The 19,899-nt window shown below is 37.7% G+C and overlaps 1 protein-coding gene across 2 annotated transcripts in view; it reads right to left on the bottom strand.

Annotated features, from left to right (window-relative positions):
* Positions 1-511: 511 nt before the first annotated feature.
* Positions 512-19,899, bottom strand: part of Snca (synuclein alpha) — a 95,947-nt gene continuing 76,559 nt past the window's right edge. For both annotated transcript variants that reach the window (XM_021165283.2, XM_021165282.3), the window contains exons 5-6: positions 2,041-2,124; positions 512-1,100 (exon numbers count right to left, since the gene is read on the bottom strand). In XM_021165283.2, coding sequence (XP_021020942.1) covers positions 1,068-1,100; positions 2,041-2,124 — 117 coding nt within the window. In that variant the 3' untranslated portion in view covers positions 512-1,067. The remainder of the gene's footprint in view (positions 1,101-2,040; positions 2,125-19,899) is intronic.

Here is a 19,899-nt window from a genome sequence, read left to right as displayed (position 1 = left end):
ACAAATTGACATTGCCTTTTGTTCCATTTTGCTTTTACCTTTGCATACCTGCTAAGGTATCATATACATAGCCTGCTGCTTGGGGTCCCTGAGGAGTTTTAAGGTACTTCCTGGGTTCTTGTATGCACACACACACATACACACACACATATATATACACACATATACCTATGTGCCATAAATTCCAAATTAAGGTTCTTCAATGGCCTGCCTCTGATATACTAATGTGTCCTATGAATATGTAAAAGTTCACTATCCCTCACACTTTTTAGTTCCAATGAAGTGTTTCTCAAATGCAGCCACAGCTCTGAGCAGAACTGTAGATAAAGCTGGCTGTGTTGAATCTCACTGGAGAATCCTTCCTGCTGGTGAATGTTCCATCTCTAAATCCCCTCAGTTCCTTAAGACATGTTGCACTTTTCATTCTAGTTCACTCTGTCAGTTGTCATTTCATGTTCATGTTCCCGATATGCATGATTTTGTTACTAAAGTGAAAGGGACCAGGAAAAAGATTTTGCAATGAGATAATATTTTATTTTATTTTCCACCATTTATATACAAACACAAGTTAATAAAACACATCACAAAACTGTAAAATTCATAAATTAATATTTATAGGTGCATAGTCTCATGCTCACATATTTTTAAAATATATATTAACAAATTTCACAACACATCATTCTTAGACAGAGAGAATCATTCAGGACACCTAAAACTCTTGGAGCAAATCACAACTTCTTAAGAACAGCAACAAAAAGAAAACGATGAAGATTTAGAAATAAGTGGTAGTCACTTAGGTGTTTTAAGTTTCGTCTAATAATTTAAGTGTGAAGCCACAACAATATCCACAGCACACAAGACCCTGCTACCATATTTTCACTGTAGTGAGAGGGGAGCACCGGGATGCTGAGGGGCAGGTACAGGACGCCGATCACTGCTGATGGAAGACTTTGAAACACACTGTACAGCTTTGAGAAAAGGTCATGACTGGGCACATTGGAACTGAGCACTTGTACGCCATGGAAGAGCAGACGGCAGATCTTAGGAGACTGGGTGCAATAACATTCTTAGGCTTCAGGCTCATAGTCTTGGTAGCCTTCCTAACATCAGGAAAAAAAAAATAATAGCATGCCTTGTCAGTGAAGTGACAGATATCAACTGTCTGCTTCACAGCAGGGGAGGGATCAGCCTTTCAATCAGATAAAATTGATCCTCAGAGCAGTGTTTGGAACTTATCTGTCATTAACATTTATTGTCTTTTTCATACGTATCAACTATAGGTTATAGAGGACATCACTGTTAGATTATTAGGCCCAATTCTAGGTATATCATTTGATCTGTACTCTCATCCTGCAGTATGAATTGGCAGGGTCTCTGGATTCTCTCCTTTGCACTGCAGTATGAGCTGTGCACACCTAGGTAAGCTGCATGAAGCCTCCTCCAGAACTCATCCTTCTCCTTTCTCTCCCCCATTAGAACACTCTACCTTCATGAACTGCTTCCATGAAGGCTCTTTCATATGAAAGCCCAAGCCTCCTGGACAAAATCCAGATAACATTCATGACAGTAATGACCCAATGTAACTAAATTTGATAGCCTTCCTCAAAATTAACTCTAATTAGGATTGCGCTGTTAAATTAAACATATCATCAAACTCTTCTTTTTCCAAATGTAAAAATAAACTTAAATGATGGTAACTTGGGGCTCTACAGTTTGTCTAAAACCTTGATTATGTCTTCAGCCTTAATCTATCATTTTTCTGTTTTCTAACCATGATTCATAACTGCCCGTTGTTACTCAGACATTTCCATATGCCTTTGTTTCTGGCAGTCTCTTGTTCTAGAATGTTTTTATTTTGACCTACTATATCCCTTACTCTCTCCCTCAAAGATTAATATCATTTGCTCTAAAATATTTTCTTGATTGAACTATGCCAACCATAATGTGAGAGAGATCTGATAGTGGCAAGGTTCTTATGGCATGTGTTCCCAATTAAACACCTAAAGTGTTTTTCTTGGTTTTCTTTATACAGGCATTTACCTCTGAAGGCATTTCATAAGCCTCACTGCCAGGATCCACAGGCATGTCTTCCAGGATTCCTTCTTGTGGGTACCCCTCCTCACCCTACAGAGAGGGAAGAGAAAGCACAATAAGAGAGTGTTTTAACTTCTGAAAACCAGCTTGAAAAAGACACCTTATCTTCGAGGTGCTGCAAGAAGTGTTATCAGAAGTGCATTCTTCTGTATTATTGATGGATTCTAAGTGCACCAAACCACTGGAAAATATTGTGCAAGCATGGGTTACCAATCTAAAGAGTAAAAAGATTTTGCACAGGTAATTAATTACACTGGAAATTGCCAAAGCTAAATTCCATAAGTTCTCTCCATAAGTGCAATGCTGTAGTAACAATGGTTTGTAGTCAATGGGTGATGATGAATCAAATAACAGTATTCAAATAAAAGTATTCAAACCTTTCTAAAATCATTTGCCAATTCTCTAATAAGGATAGCTTATTTTTGGTGTAATGTTTAACAGGATGTCATTTGTAGACAGAACCCACATAACATTTCAATGCAAAAGTAAGAATGTTCCAAAAAAGTAAAACAAATATTGACAAATTTTATTATTATTATTATTATTATTTTTCCTAAATTTTAAAAGGTAAAGTACATGTGTTTTATAACTCATTGCTTTCTTTTATTTTATTTGTGAGTATGTGTGTGGGCTATGTGCATGTGTGGTGCACATTCCCTGGAACTGGAGCTATAGATCCTTGTGATTCTCCATATAGGTGCTAGATTATAAACTAGAGTCCTCTGGAAGAAAAAAACATATGTTCTTAAACAGTGAGCTATATTTTGAGCCCCAATAATTCATTTTTAAATGCTTCCAAAGAAATAGTTCTCTTTGGGAAGCTGAAGTTTGAAATTATACATACTTGAAGTTAAAAAAAAAGAACAAAGATATGATTGGACAAAATTTTAGATTATCTCTCCACAATGCAGACACCCTAGTATTCAGCTTGACATGATGGGGCTTTTTTGTCTCCTCCATCAAAGATCTTTTGTTCTTTTCCATTTGTTCCACCAAAGTAATTATTGAATGACAGAGTTCAGCAAATACTCAAAGAGCAACTAGAATCTAAGTGGTCTATTTCAACGAGATCAAAGGATGCTCAGCTTCTGTTGACAATATGCTCACTGTAAATGCTATCTCCCTCTGCTTTTATCATAGGCATGATGGACAGGTGGGCAGAGGGAAGAAATAAGAGTTGACACTAAGGCAAGGTCAGACTCTGAAGGTCATGCTTTCGGCAGCTTGGCAGGGCACCTTACAGATCATCTTATCATACTATATAGATATCAAAAATCTCTGGTTACAAATCCAGAGAGGACAATTTGTTTATAAGTTAAATAAGTTTTAAACTGTCCCCAAATCACCTCACTTCAAAATGTAGAGTAACAGTATTTTACATGGTAGTATAAGAATCCAGGTTTTGGTTGTGTGGTGGTTCAGCCCCAGAACTTGATCACAGGATGCACATTACAATTCCAGCCTAAGCTATCAATCTTTTGTGACTCTGAGCATCCCTGAGCATCAACTAACTGTAGTGAGAAAAGACAGCAAAGAGATCTTTTCATTTGTATTTAACTGGGAGAAGCAAGTGACACAATGGACCCCTCTCACTGATGTTTACGTGATTTTTATACAGCTCATAGAAAGGAAATATAGTAAACCACATCTTCAGTGCATTTTCCAATGTAACCTGTGAGACTTATGTTATAAACTGGATAAAACAATATGGAAGGCCAACCTTGGGGGCTCCTAACTCTGATATACATTAGTAGAAGAGGATGTCACAGGCTATGGGTGTCCTTGTGTATAAGGGGATAACTGTGTTTGCCCTTCAGAGTTCATCCAGATAATGCTGAATGTTGCTTAGAAATTCCTTCCTGGGTTTACCATGTAATACAATCAATTAAAATCCCTTCATGTCAATTTTAATCATAATATCATCAAAGTTGTAAATCAATAATGGTTGGTTACTTTTTAAAAAACATAGTATATGTGTTTGTGTTTCTTAGTACTACATTTTCTTGTGCTAAAGATTGTACTCTCCTGGCATTCATTTAGGTAACACCGTGTTCCACAAATCTTGAGGAGTTATCTTTATCAAAGTTTGTGTGTGTGTGTTTGTGCTTAATATTTTTATTAGATATTTTCTTTATTTACATTTCAAGTATATACCCTTTCCTGGTTTCCCTGCTGAAAACCCCATATCCTCTCTCCCTCCCCCGCTGCTCACCAACCCATCCACTCCCAATTCCTGGTCCTGGCATTCCCCTACAATGGGGCATTGAGCCCTCACAGGACCAAGGGCCTCTCCTCCCATTGATGACCAGAAGGGAAGGCCATCCAGAGACTGCTCCACCTGGAGATCCATCCCACATACAGTCACCAAAGCCAGACACTATTGTGGATGCCAACAAGTGCTTGCTGACAGGAGCCTGATATAGCTGTCTCCTGAGAGGCTCTGCCAGTGCCTGACAAATACAGAAGTGGATGCTCTCAGCCAACCATTGGACTGAGCACAGGGTTCCCAATGGAGGAGCTAGAGAAAGACCCCAAGGAGCAGACAGGGTTTGCAGCCCTATAGGAGGAACAACGATATAAAGCAACCAGTACCCCCAGAGCTCCCAGGGACTAAACCACCATCCAAAGAGTACACATGGAGGAACTCACAGCTCCAGCTACATATTTATCAAAGATTTTTAAAAAATTCACAACTTAGTTTGTAGGCAAGGGTTCCATAAAATCATAAAGGACCCATAATTTCTATAATAAAAGTGAAACCACGGATGTGTCCAAAAGTTTATCTGTGAACAGAGAACTGTATCATTTAAAATATAAATACATACTCAAAAGAAGAGAGATGCTGTCTAAATAAAAAAAGCAAGAGTGTCTTGACCTATTAAAAAAAACAAAAAAACAAAACAAAACAACAACAAAAAACCCCAAAACACTAACTGCTAACCTGCAGGTGGGAAAGACCTGTCAAAGGGCAAAGATAAAGGATCTAGTACAGGTCAAGGTGTTGGTACAGATTTAGTGGCCATACAAAAGACAGGCTCTCATCCACCATTTTTCCTGCAGAGAAGATCATCAAAATTCTGTATCAAGGATATCAAATATGTATCTCCTCTTTTTCAGAGAGATCTGTGCTGCAATACCACCTAGCTTCTTTTGTGTAGCTTGTATACTCGTGTACTACCTGGACTTTCATGCATGCTACTTGGTCCTTACTGTATATCCTGCATCCTACCTAGCCCCTAATGTATAGCCAGCAGGTCACATTGCATTTAATGCACAGCTTGTATCCCACTTCCCCCCATACCCCCTCCTTATCACTTGAATTCTGTCTGGTTCTTAATGCATAGCTTGAATCCTTCTAAAATGTTTCCATTCTGCCTGGACTCCTAATGCATAGCTTATATCCTACCTGCCACCTCCACACATATCTTGCATGTTCCTAGTTCCTAAAATATAGCTTTCATGCTACCTTGTCTTTTCATGTACAGTTTCCATCCTACCCAACCCTCATAAATGTCTTGAAACTTTTTGGCCCCTAATGCATAGACTGTACCCTAACTGTCTCCCCATGCACAGCTTACATGCTACTTGGCTCCCATGTATAGCATACATCTATTAGCATCATAATCTTCACTAATGTTTGCCACCAAGTGTTTTGTATAGGCTAATTCTTGGTGGCAATGTTACAATACAGAAAACAAAGATTATTCACACAAACAAGAAGTTAAGATCAGAACTGACCAAAATTTCCAACTGACCCTGGTAATTACTGTCTACTGTCAGCAATCATTTGTCACCTCCACGGTGACATTTAGTATAAGAACATAACAATGTTCTATCTACCAATATGAATACAGTAAAATAAAAGGTGATCTCTGCTTCAAAATTTACAAGGAAGTAAAGGAAAACTGGGGTTTCTGAAAGACAGCTGCAAGAGTATATGATGGTTTTTCAATGGTAAGGGCTAAACAAGTACCTGATATCTACACTTATAACACTGAAAGCAGCAGGTCAAGATCTGACCCTACCGCTCTTATGCTAAACATATATTTTGGATGAGACCAGTATTTTGTTATAATGTCAGGTAATACTAATCAACCCATTAATAAATACAGTAACACATTTGCTCAATAGATCATAAAGATGGAGAAAACAACAGCCATAAAGAAAAAGGAAGATATTTAAAAGAACTTTGACATGATAGGGCAAGGTTTATTTAAGCATACATCTTACTGTGTTAAATGTCTCTAATATAAAATACATCCCAGAATTCTATTTTAAATAAAAAATAACATAGATCTATTAAAAAAAAATGTACGGGCTGAACAAAATTTCTCCCAGAAGCCATGGTTTATTATACCAAAAATCAAATTCCAGAAACGTTCATCACAAAGACACAAGTAAACCCCTAAAACAGTACAGGTTCTTGCCATTCTTCTTTGTTGTCTGTCACAGTAGCATGAAACAAATGCTACTTTCAGCCTTAATAAGATAAACCTCTCCTTTCAGTGAACAGTGGTAAATGTAGAGACACGTGGTTACAGGTTACAAAAGACACTGAGTATTAGCGCTCAGGTATAAACACTACACTTATCCTGTCTCCTCTAAGGACCAGTAGGTAGTGAAGAAGTGGCAGCAGAAAGATTGTAAGGGCCAAAAGGAAGAAATAGTGTTCCATGGCAAATCATAGGAATTTCAATCATGAACTCATAGAAGCTACAGGTGCTTGCTCTGTATATGCATAAATATATGCATAATATATGCAGATATATGCATAAATATTTTGTATATACACAAACATGAGCCTGTCAAAGGTCAGGAATAGATAGAAGGACTCAGATGACCCTGTCACTTCTATACTACTTTATACTGATGGTTTGGGGAAAGGGTAAATCCTTGCCTTCAGTTTTATACCCACTGAAGATCACATCATGTACTGATGTGTGGTCTCAACCAAAAGTTCACAGCAAAGGGTCTGACTAAACCAAATGAGTCACAAAACCAAAATTCATAAATCTGGGAAAGGGACTAGTAGCAATGGTGGGAGTAAGGTCTTAATAGGGATGAAAGAAAAATAATGCTGTTAGGGAGAGAGTAATGTGTGTGTGTGTGTGTGTGTGTGTGTGTGTGTGTGTGTGTGTAAAACGGTTAAGTAAATTTAATAGAAAAAGTGTACACACCATATACTCCATTTCCCACGTAGGGAAGTCCATAATATATATTACAAAGCACATTTTACTAAGAGAAATAGCCATGTATTATATGGACACATTAAAAAAGTGAACTTGGCAGGAATAAAAAAAAACTTGTTAGAACAGAAGTGTAAGATATTTACCATGTGCCAGGTGTGGTGACGCACACCTTTAATCCCAGCACTCGGGAGGCAGAGGCAGGCGGATTTCTGAGTTCGAGGCTAGACTGTTCTACAAAGTAAGTTCCAGAACAGCCAGGGCTACACAGAGAAACCCTGTTTTGAAGAAAGAAAAAAAAAAAGGATATTTACCATGTATTCTGCCTTTTCTGTTGCCAATTTTTGCCCTGGCCTAGATATTCACCATCGTAAACAATTTACAACTTGGAGGGGCTTTGTTCTATATGAAAACATGAGGCTGGGAGATAACACTTGAAAAATGCTCCTTTCTATGCACCAGCAACCAAGTAGAGTAGCGTGTGCTTGTATTCTCTGGATAGGATATGTGTGTATATGTGGCAGCAGAGGATGGGGGACAGGTTAATGATGGGCATGAAGGACAAGTAGATCCTTGAAGCTTGCTGATTAGACAAGCTTATCTACTCTCAGTTCCATGTCTCCAAATGACTCTGCCTGTATGGTACCTGGGAACAAGTACTTCCAGATTGTCTTTAGCCTATATATGTCTTTTAACAGGCAAACACTATACCAGGCACCCTATATTCATATATATATATATATATATATATATATATATATATATATATAATAAAACTAAAGGGTTCAGTAGTTGAGTTTTAAAAAACATAAAACAAAACCATAACTATAGCCTGATTTTAACAACCACAACCACAACAAAATGACTAGCCACAAGCTGACTGAAGATAGGAGTTTCCTAGCTCATCTGAAAGGCTACTTGCTGATCAGAGTGACTTATCTGCCCTCATTTATTATGGCACATCCAGCTTCATTACATCTAGCAAGATTCCCTCAGTGAACAGGAAATTGCTATGCCATCAATTGCATGTGTCACACTGGAATAGCAAAGTTAGGGAACACTGATAAGCAATGCCGAAAACTCAGATCACTTTTCAGATTGTGAATACAAATTTATACAGTTCGGTAGCATTCATGGAGAATCTCGTCCTACATGGAAATGACGTGTACTCCGCTTCTCATTGAACATGTGCCTGTGTTCTGCTTTGAAAGTCTGATTGCTCAGGTTCTCCTCCGCTCTGGCACAGTGATTTAATCTCTTAGAGGGACAGAACAGTATAGAGAATAGATAAACACTCCTTTACCTCATTCTTTTAAAAGTTTTGGGAGACAAGGAAAAAGCAAGATAATATATTAAATATACTTGAAGAATCTTTTAAGAGGGTTTTAATCAGTTATTCAAAACCCAGTTGTATAAAACACTTGGCACACTAAGTAGGTATCTAGGCAAAAGCATTTTTAAGGCGAGTTTTCAGGAGGTAACATGCTATCTTAATCCTCATTCTCTTTGGTAAGTGGCAGAGTGCCTGCCCTTTTGAATGCACAACCCAGTCATTAGCTGACTCATCTAATGAGTCTATACAGCGAGGCAACCACTGCCAGCTTTTGTTCCTGTTATTTGAATATGATCTGGTGGAAATACTAACAAACAATGGAAACCTGAGAATAACCTGCATTTTCAATGCTTTAGGACTGTTGAGGGAATGTATTATTTTTGTATGTTTACATGTATACATGAGGTTCTTTTTACTATTATTTTGAACATGTATGGACTGGACTTTTAAAGATAAACTCCCTGGTTAAGGAAGTCACAGGGTATCATCAGAGTTCAAGTGAGATGATCTCAGGAAGATTTGCTGCACATTGGGCTCAGAAAGAACTAGCTGCATCCTGTTTATTAATGCAATGGTCTTTGAAAGGAAGTCCTAAAAGCAGTAACTGAATAAAAAAGGTAGACTTTGGCCATCTATAAAACAGGATTGATGCTTTCATTTTAGAAGACCTTAGGGAATGCTGAAGAAATTAAAGGAAAAAGGAGGGAACATTCACACTTTAACAAGCAATGGCACAGATGTTTGCTTTAAACAAAGAAAGAAATGGTAGATAGTCTATCTTACTATAAGATTGATGAAGAATACTTCAGGCAAAACAAGATGCTTGTATCCAAAAATTGACAAGAGTTGTAAGGTTCTGACATAGACTATGAAGGTTTAGAAATCAATAGATATGAAACCAAGAACTCTTTTTTTTTAATTACGTATGTTCTTTATAGAAAACACGGAGGCTATGTCTTTCTTATCTGAGTGATTAAAAGGCTTTAAAAAATATGAAGCAAGAATGTGAGCTGAGGCCAAGTGAAGTATACCAGGTCTACCATCTAGAAGGAAAAGTTCCTCAGTGGGCCCCAGCCTATTAGATTGACTATGCTATCAGTGTCTCCATGGGATCATCAGCACTGAGGAAGTAGGGCCACACAGATCACAGCAATACACTTCAGAAGGATTTGAAAATACTGTCACAGTTAAATATTGTCACACAGTGCTAGTGGCCACTTTTTTAAAAATTATTTAAAGTATTTCTGGGAACTTCAAATCTGTTTGGACAAATGAGTGATAAAGGGGAACTCTAAACCAGATTATAAAGAAACCCGATATGCAAGGTGAAACCTGTCATGGTGCTTCATGCCTCTAATACTGCCCTTGGAGACTCAAGCAGGAATGCCAAGGACTTGAGGCCACCCATTATTACCTAGTAAGTTTCAAGCCAGGCTGAAATATAGAGTAAGGCTTGATTTTAAAACTAAGTAAATGAATACACTAAGTTAAATTAAAAAAAATAAGGTAATTAAAACCAAATGCTACTAAAAGATTTCTTGTCCATCTTACTTATAAATGAATGACAGTTTAAAAACAATAACAATAACAACAACAACAAACCAGACTCTCCTTGGTGCTTTACTGGGGTCTGGACACATTCCAAAGACCTTATATACTTTACCTGAACACAAACTAGTCCTTAGAGAAGGCTGTCATTTTGATTCCCATTTTATCCACTGCTGAACAGACTGCACCTGGTTCCAAAGTCTGCCCTCCTAATTATTATGTTGTATTTTTGTGAAGCTTCTTGTAAATAAACCTTTCATAATAAAGCATTAAGCCAGATTCCATGAATGAGGTATAATTAATATCTGAGTACCTCAACTATCTCCGGTATTAATTAAAGCTGGTTACTATTTGCATCAAGAGGAGTAATCGCAGACAGCTAAGGGAATTGAGTGTGTGTGTGAGTGTGTGCGCACGCGTGTGTGCCTGATATTTTGCCAAGTATAAAAATGGACCTGTTTATTTAGGAGGCAATGAACACATTGCTTCTAATGAAGAGAGCTACTCAGACAATGATATCTTCTGAATTTGTAGTAAGCCATTTTATTGGAGGTTCTGCCAACTAGGAACTTCAAACTAGAATAGTTTGAATTTTATCATCACTTGAGAGCTTTCTTCTCCCCTGCTGACAAGGAGCAAAGCTTTGCTGAGCACTGAAGGTGGCAATCCCTCTTAAGCCCCTGCATTTATGTCCACTTTGATTATTATAATAAGGCATCATGATCCATTAAGTCCATGAGGCAGATGCTGTATCTAGTCATCAAGTGTAGTTTGCTTACTTATTCACATAGAGTTTAAAGAGAAAGATTACTTCCTCATCACAGCTGATGAGCTCAATGTTGTCTTTCTCCTCTTTATAGTAAGGCACTAGGTGTTTATTTATAGTCTATTACTTCTAAAGCATCCATTATTTCTGGATTACACACATTATAAAACTCTCAATAAGTCAATCCACCACTCAGCTCAACATTCTCAATGGATCTTCCTTCAGCCTGGTTCCTTTAGACCTACTTATGAATGTTCAACAGGAATTCTCAGTTTCTCACAGACAGAGAGTATCTGCAATAAGACAATGTGAGCATCTTTATGCATGTGAGCAGTGGCTGCAGGCACTCTTGTGTGGTGAGAGTGCATGCGTATGTGACAGAGAAATACATCTGTGAAAAATGACCAGCTTTATCACTTTATGGAACAAATAAAAGCTTCCTTACAAAACCACTCCAAGCACCTTGTGTCAGAGTCCCTTCCTCAAAACTGCACATATGACGGGTCGTTTGGAAACTCTGGATAAAGTATACCCCTCCCTCTCTAAACAAAATATTTGGTAACTGACTAGCCATGTGGCAAATGGTACCTGGGACATTAGAGATATTAAACACGGTGAGATAAACTAGCCAGTAATCACCAGTACATAGTTATTTAACAGAATATTTCTGAGACCCTATGTATTCGGATAGCTTCTAATTTTGTTACATATTTCAATAAACACATATTATTTCATTAATGAGTACTCATTATTTTTATATTATTAAGTTGTAGCTAAGTTTTTCTTCAGAATAGGCCTAATTTTTTATCTTTTTATAATAGAAACATTTATCTGCTTTCACCAATTAGTTTCATTTGAGACTCTACAAAACCTCAATGTTTGTCTTTGTCAAAGTGGGACACAGGTTCCTTCCATATTCCATATCCCCAACTCTCAGCTGCCCAGGAATTGAGATGCAGACTGTAGGAACAGGTGCTGAAGTCCTAGCCATGGGTAGGAAGCACCTGGTGTAAGACAAAGGCACAGAGCAGAAACTAAAGTGCAGCTGCCAGGATCCTTCACTTGCAGGCTTACCCACAGCAGCTGGAGCTGAGGTTACAACAACGCACTTGGTGGGACAACTTTCCAGCCTTGGTTCTGGAGAATGAGTAGCCTTTTATTGATTCTTATGATGCTGCCAAGAAAACAGCTCTTAATATTTCAGTCACTGGTTCTCTTTAAATAAAGCAGGTTAAGAACTCTCTGAAAAGCATGACTTTTTCTTTGAGTCTCTATCTTCAAACTCACAAAAGACCTAATGTACTCTCTACGAAACTGTATGTTGCTTATATTGGACAGGCACAACTGTGACATAAGCACAGCACAGAAAGGAAGGTTACTGTCTTAAAGGTGACAATTAATTATCACACAGTATTAATGCTTATGACAGCAACTCGCCGCACAGTAACCAGATTTGAAAACTATGATATATTTTGTGGGTTAAGAGGTTATAAGACTTCTGAAAATGTAGACTTAAAGTTATTTTATATGAAGAATTGATCAAATCACAAGGACATTGCATTTTTATGTAGCAGAAAACCTACAAAACTTTCGTGAAATTGAATAGAAATGTTATTTCTCTACATTCTAACTCCTTGATGAGATCTATGCTTAATGCTGACAAATCTACAATGCTCCTGCTAATATCAGCCTATTGGTTCTTCAAAAGAAGGAGGAATTAGCAGTATAAACATTTGCATATACTGTGAACGAGGTCACTAATTGCAAAGCATATTGTGAAACATGTTTCACCTCAAACATGATCAATTCTAGAAAATTAAATGAAATGTGAGATCTGAAAAAACAGACTATAACCTTGGCCTAGGGCACTGAGACGTAAAAATAACATGTGCAAAATGAGGAGAGATTACTCCCAGAAACATCAGTATTGAATCTCAATATTTTGAGGCTAGCTGGGAAAATGGGATATATCATGAACAAAATATGGCAGAAGAAAAGTGATACTGTCCTAGGGCTAATGGGAATTGGAGGCAGAGTACCCGGAACACTTGCCAACAGGGCTTGCACATTTAATAACCACCATGCTTTGACTGGCAGATATAAGGTGAAAATTGGTTTCAGGTAAATCAGTCTGGCTGTGACCTGCAGAATGGCTGCAGAACATGAGGATCAGGTGCACATGACAGCGAAACCTTATGTTGGACAGGTTGCGTATTAAAAATGAAGATGGAGTAGCTATAATCTACTTCATTTGAATTAGCAATGATTACTTAAAAGTTGTCCACAGTTTGGTTTTGTACTACCTGTAAATTATCACATTTGTCAAGATCAATACTATAGAAATTGAAAAAATACAAAATTTTGAGACAAGTTACATTACTGTTTATGAAAATAGCAGGAGCCAGAGCACAGACCTCACATGGAAATCCCAAAGCCACAGGGAACTTCCCAATTCTCACAGGAAAGTTTAAAGACACCAAAACTCCCAGTCACTGGGTTCATGATAGAAGAGAACTTTGGAACTTAAGGAAATAGCATCTTTTAAGATTTATTTTCATGTGTATTGATGTTTTGCCTGCGCAAATGTCTATGTGAGGGAGCCATACCCTCTGAGATGGAATTACAGACAGTTGTCAGCTGCCATGTGAATGCTACGAACTGAACAGGGTCCTTTGGAAGAACAGCCAGTGTTCTTAACCACTGAGCCATCTCACCAACCCAGATTTTTTTTTAATTATAAGGAATGACTATAAACTGAGCATCTGACTAAGGCTACACACTCACATATGTCTTTGACTCAGGAGGAGAAACCTCTTCCACCTTTCAAGGCTGATCATTGTGCTAATATCCTCATAAAGGCAGACCCAAGTGAAAGCAATTGGTGCATTGTTTAAAATATGCAGAAATGTGAGATCTGTGGATTCCAAGACTGTGTGAATCTGGATAAGTATTAGAAAAAAGGGGATGAACTGATTGGTTTTTTTAGCATATTTTTTTATTTTTTGAGATTATAATTTAATTATATTTCTCCTTTTCTTCCTCTAAATCCTTCCATATACCACCCTCTGTTCTACTTCAAATTTGAGGTCATATTTTCATCATTATTGCACACATACACATGTATTTGTATATAGATATACATTTCTAACATAGCCTGTTGACTCCATATAATGTTACTTATATATATATATATATATATATATATATATATATATATGTCTTCAGTGATCAGTTATTGGGATTTGTGTCTGATTGATCATCAAGACAGGGACTGTTACTAACTATAGACAAAAAAGACATTTCAGGGCACATAAATCCTGTCTGGTATACATTGTCGGAGATGCTTCTTCAAATCTACCATAAATGATGCATTAAAGATATCAGATATATAAGTGTGTGGTTATTTTGTCCCCAGCCCCTATAAGTGTGTTTTAAAGACAAATAAGAGAAGGAGGCCACTGTAACAGAGGCACTGGGCAGATTTAGAAATTGCTAAATACCATTAAAACATCAGTAATATTTATGATAAGCCTTCATCTTGAAGACTATTTTGATGCATGCTTTTCTTTTAAATAAACTATGGAATGGGTTGGTGTGGAGTGTAGCTCGCTAACTGACAGCAGCTAGAATTTCTCTGCTACCCTGTCTGTCTGAGTGACTGGCTGTCAGTCAATTAGCCATCAGTAGAGTAGCTGATATGGCAACAAAAGAAAGGAGAGCAGCTGCACAGCAGTGAAGAGAGAGAGGCTGAAAAGCTCCAGAGAAAAGCTGAGAAGAGATGTCAGGGAGCAGAGGTCATGAAGATCATGAAGGCTGGAAGGAGCTAGATACAATAAGCTGCACACCTACCTCCACTGAAAGTTCCAGGAAGCCCGCAGGCATGAAGATGACTTAGACCTTGTATCCTGGCTGCTGTCAACAGCTGACAACCCAAACAATCCAGCCCTGGAACTATGACACACTGCTTTAGAGATGAGGAGAATAGTAACGAAGAATTGTTTCAGAAGGCTACAACACTAGCCATGGTAGCTATGGGTCCTAGCCTTGGTGTCCTACAGAGAGCTGTTATCACTGGCAGGAGCTGTCTGCATGCCAAGAGCATTCATTGGAACTGGAAACTGATGGTTACAATAGGAAGTAATTTCCAGGGTCACAGGTGGTTAAAGTTCAGAGAAATAAGTCTGCAACTGAGCCAACAAGCATAAATCTCTGACTAATGTATAAGCAATAGTCCTCTACCCTGATGGGAGAGTCCAAAGATGACACACCCTTTCTTTTCTCATTGAAACTGATAAGATCCAGAATAAGAAAGCAAAAGAGAAAGGGGGATTCATTTATTCACCAAGTAACCCTGTGAAGCAGGCATTCACCCTATCTTATTTAAAGTAGTAAAACTTGAGGGTACATCTCTATCTCTGGAGTGACAGTGATGGCCTTCAAGCTCAGTCTGCAGCCATGCAAATGTTAAACCAAAGCATGGGTCTTAAGTGCTGAGATGTAGCTGTAATTGGAAAAGTTCTATAATGGAGTCTGAAAAATAAATTAGAAGGAAATTAGCCAACTGCTGAGAGAGGCAATGTGTAACTAATGGGACCTGGGCATTGTTGAGGAAGAAGTGGAGCATAACAAATAGAACCTGGGCCTTGCCATTTAGGGGTAGTCAGTCAGCCCAATGTCTTCATTTTCTCTAAAAATTAAAGATAGTATAAATTATTAATCTTTTAAGAACAAAATAACATACAGACTGTTTGTATCTATAATGAAAAAATACTATCCAAAGTAACAGATAGCAACAATTCTCCAAGGAGCATCTTCAGCTAGGTGGGACATAAAGGAGTCAGGTGTCCTACAATGTCACAGCTACTAAATGACAAGTTAAACACATGTGTAACACATATGCAAAACATAATCCTATCAAATTCATGAATTAAATTCCTGTGTTAAAATATTGGATGTAAAAGAAAACCAACAAAGATCTAAAAGAAAAAAATATCATTTGAACATAAAATTGACTTATACAAAAGCAATTTTACACAATGAACTTTAAATATTGAGAGTTCCTTTTTGAAATGAAACACAATTGGATCTGTTTTTATTTATTTGTTCTGAGCAAATACTGTTTTTTTTTATTATCTCTCTAGATAAACTTACTATTCAACTTACCACATTTGATACATTCTTGCTACTTTAATCTTTTAATTAAATTTCATTTTTACTCCTTGAGATTTTCACAAATAGATAGAATGCATATTGGTTCTATCACTTGCTTTTGATAACTCTCAATTCTGAGCTATTCCCTAGTGACATCTGTTGAATGCTGGCATTTTCCCCTGAAACTGTGGCTCTTCTTGCTTATTATTCATTCCTTAAATCATAATTTTGTGTCTAGTACTTGAACATTCAATCTGTGCAGATTTATCGTGATGTAGGTCGCACAAATGTGATGGGTGTGAAAGCCCAGCAGTGTGAAGGAGCAGTGCATACCACCTCTTGTGCTAGCTGCTGCCCCCATCAAAGCCTCCTTGGGAATATATATATAGTTGGGGGAGAAATATCTTGTTGGTTGGTTGGTTGATTATTTAAGACAGGGTTTCTCTGTTTAACCCTGGCTATCCTAGAATTCATTCTGTAGACCAGACTGGCCTTGAACTCACAGATCCACCTGCCTCTGCTGGATTATATGACTTAGACACATAAAATGTATCTATATGATTCACTGGAACAAGTGTGAAAACCACAGCAGTGAACTTAGTCATATTTCTACCAAAAGACATACATAATACAATCCACTGCTACTGATTAATGAATGAGGCCACGTCCATTGCACTGATAAATTACGATTTGACTGAGTACCCAATATGCTGCATATCAACAGCACACCTATAAAATTTAGAATTGCCCTTTATTTTCTTCATATACCATCAAAATATGTACCGGATGAGTCAGCAATCTGCTGCAACTAGTTGAGCAGCGTTATTGGTCATCACGTGCAACCATTTGTGACTGTATTTGAAATGGAGCTGCTCACGGATTGCTCCCAAACCACTCTTTAATTTATCATTCCATCTGCTTTGCATGTTACAGGCCATTGTTGCCACAGACCCTTTCTTTTAAAGGCCTTCTCTTTCTGGAAGAAACAATGACTCTCTTGCTTAATGAACACACAGTACTGTGCAGCAAAGGCACCTGTGAGAAAAGGCTACCAAAGCAGGAGAGCAACCCAGGAGACATGAGGAGTGTACTGAGAACAGTCAATATAAGCCTTCCATCTTGTAGCCTACTACATAGCTGTGACAAAAAGAACATGCATGGTCTGTGGCTAAAATGTACACTGTGGCCACTCAGAACAAAGCAAATATTCTTTCTTTATTGAAGGACAGGACATCTATGAGATAGCTTGGTCTCTAAGGTGATTTTAGCTTCTCATCTTGACTCCCATGGAAAAGATAACATTTATTGTTTTGAGAAAGCACTGCTGTGATTTAAGTTACACTGGGTCACTGAGAGCAGGTTTTTTATAGGCTTAGAAAGCCACTGGGGCGAAGTGGTTTTAATGAAACCAAATCCATTTATGTGGGTTCAGATTGACTGAATGTACGAGTCCAGTGAGTCACCTGAAGGCCACTGAGATTCCACTTTTTTAAAGCTGCAAAGGGGGAAATTGAATTTTATTTTGATTACCAATTATGAGTTTAAATAAAAAGGAAATTTAACTAATGAGTAGTTTGAACTTTCATGAATAAAGATTTTCCAACACTGCCCATTACTGGAGTACTGAAGAATACTCTATGAATACAACATATTGTTGTCTGGTATCAATCTTTGACAATAGTTCTCAATTTGCTGTCTAATATATCTTATAGTCTATATAAAATATATCTTTTATCTGGCCCACATTACTCAGTACTGCATGAGCACTTCTCAATTATATTTTTAGCTAATCCCCTAATTTCTACCATTTTATGTGGCACTTTATTTTCTATTGAGAACTCGCACAGAGACTTTAGTAGTGTTTGAATTTCTGATATGTGCTGTCTTTGTCAAGTACAAACACAGAGACTTTAGTAGTGTGTGAGTTTCTGATATGCTCTGACTTTGTCAATTACAAACCCCAACATGAATGAATAGAAGGCCTAAGTCAACAAGGAAGTTCAAGTTTTCAGGATGCCCGGTGTCTCAAAAACCTCCCTACTGTAATTATCTGAATCTTTGGTTGGATAATTACTGAGAGACTCTACAGTTGTCCCTTTTCTCTACACAGGTCACCACATTAATTAAGAGAGCTACACTGGGGACAGGTTGCTGCTCTGAATCTTAAAGTAATTTATTTTTAGTCTTTTATTTCTAACAGAGTTGGGGAGATATTAAGATAAAAAGCCTGCTTCTCAGCTACATTTTCTCACTCAGAGATTTAAGGAAAAGGGGAGAAGCAAAGGAAAGAATCTTCTAGAATGAGCCTTCACAATTGTACTTTTACACATTTTAAAGAAATAGGTCATTTTGAAATTCACACATCTTTGGTGAATTCTAATATACTTTTCTGGCTGAATCATTTGAACTAACGTAGACATGTGAACCAGGTGCTGGCTGTCATCAAGTGGCTAAAATTGTCTTCACAGTGTATCACCACTATCAGGTGAGAAAGCACAGCAAGACGAGGAGTAAGCTGAGAACTGAAGTGATCAACTGGAGACTGGCCCACATCTAGCCCAAGGGCTTCTCTTGGGATAACACTGTGATGGTAAGATGAGCATTAAAGCATATTTCCCATAGACATTCGGAGGCTGCCCATGTTAGAGTAATGTGTTACTTGACTGATAAACTTGGACTCCCTTCCATCACCTATTGTCCTAACTCCTTTGTGCTAAGGCTGGGAGATACACTCCAAGAAGAAAAGGGATATGAGAAGAGTAACGTAATGGTGTTCCCTATACTTAGATCCTACAGATGAGAGCCAGCCTTAGTTCTAATGGAATTATTTCTTCCCTATGTGCTAGTGCAAGTACCCTTCCACATAGAGTGCCATGATGGACAGTTCTGGTGTAGATAAAAGCCTTTATTCTGACATGGTGATGAAGATCTTAAAAATAAGGAAATCACATACCCTTATCTGCAACTTTTATAAGTTTTTCTCAATTTTAAACTGAAAATTGAAAATGGAAAGCATAAATATGTGAGACAATTTAACTTTTTTTAAACTGGAAACTCTCAATGATTTGTGGCTGAATTTTAAAAGGAACTACTGTCCTAAGCATATATGATTTTATTATATAATAGGAAAAACATGTGCATTGTTGATATTGAGTTGTTCTTTTCTGTTTTGAGATTTTAATATAATTACATCATTTATCACTTCCCTTTCTTCCCTCCAATCCCTCCCATATACCCCCTCTTTCTCCTTTTCAAACTAATGGCAGCTTTTTCATTCATTGTTGTTACATACACATATGTACATGTATGCATATATTACACATATTTCTAAATAAAAATTCTTCAGTCTTTATAATGTTACTTATTTGTGCATTTTCAGAGCTGTCTGGTATTGGATAGCCAGTTGTTGTGCTCTTCCCTGGGGAAGACTATTTCTCTCATTATCAGTTTTCTCTAGCTGCCTATAGTTCTTTGTGTAGAGTTGAGATCCCATGGGCTCTTTTCCTTCCAGTTTAGCATTTCATTGTCATTGTTCAGTTCATGTTTAGGCAGTCATATTGATGAGACTTTATGGGTGTAGCTTCTGACATTACTTGGAGGCACAGTTTCTCAGAATTTGCCAGAAGATGAGTTATACGGGCAAGGTTTAAATCTCCAGAATCTTGACAATAAAGGAGGCTGTAGGGCAGAGGACTTACATTGACACATTTCTGAAGATTTAGTCCTTGTCAGAAACACACTGAGAACTTTGAAGGTTGCTGTCTATATGTAGGTGAGGACAGTTAGAGCCTGTGATTGGGCAGTAGAAAAGGAAAGTGGGC

The sequence above is a fragment of the Mus caroli genome, unplaced genomic scaffold (genome assembly GCF_978045245.1).
Source record: "Mus caroli unplaced genomic scaffold, Mus_caroli_1 scaffold_7, whole genome shotgun sequence".
Taxonomy (NCBI): Eukaryota; Metazoa; Chordata; class Mammalia; order Rodentia; family Muridae; genus Mus; species Mus caroli.
Note: the sequence above shows the minus strand (reverse complement) of the source record. Positions and strands in the feature narration are given on the sequence as shown.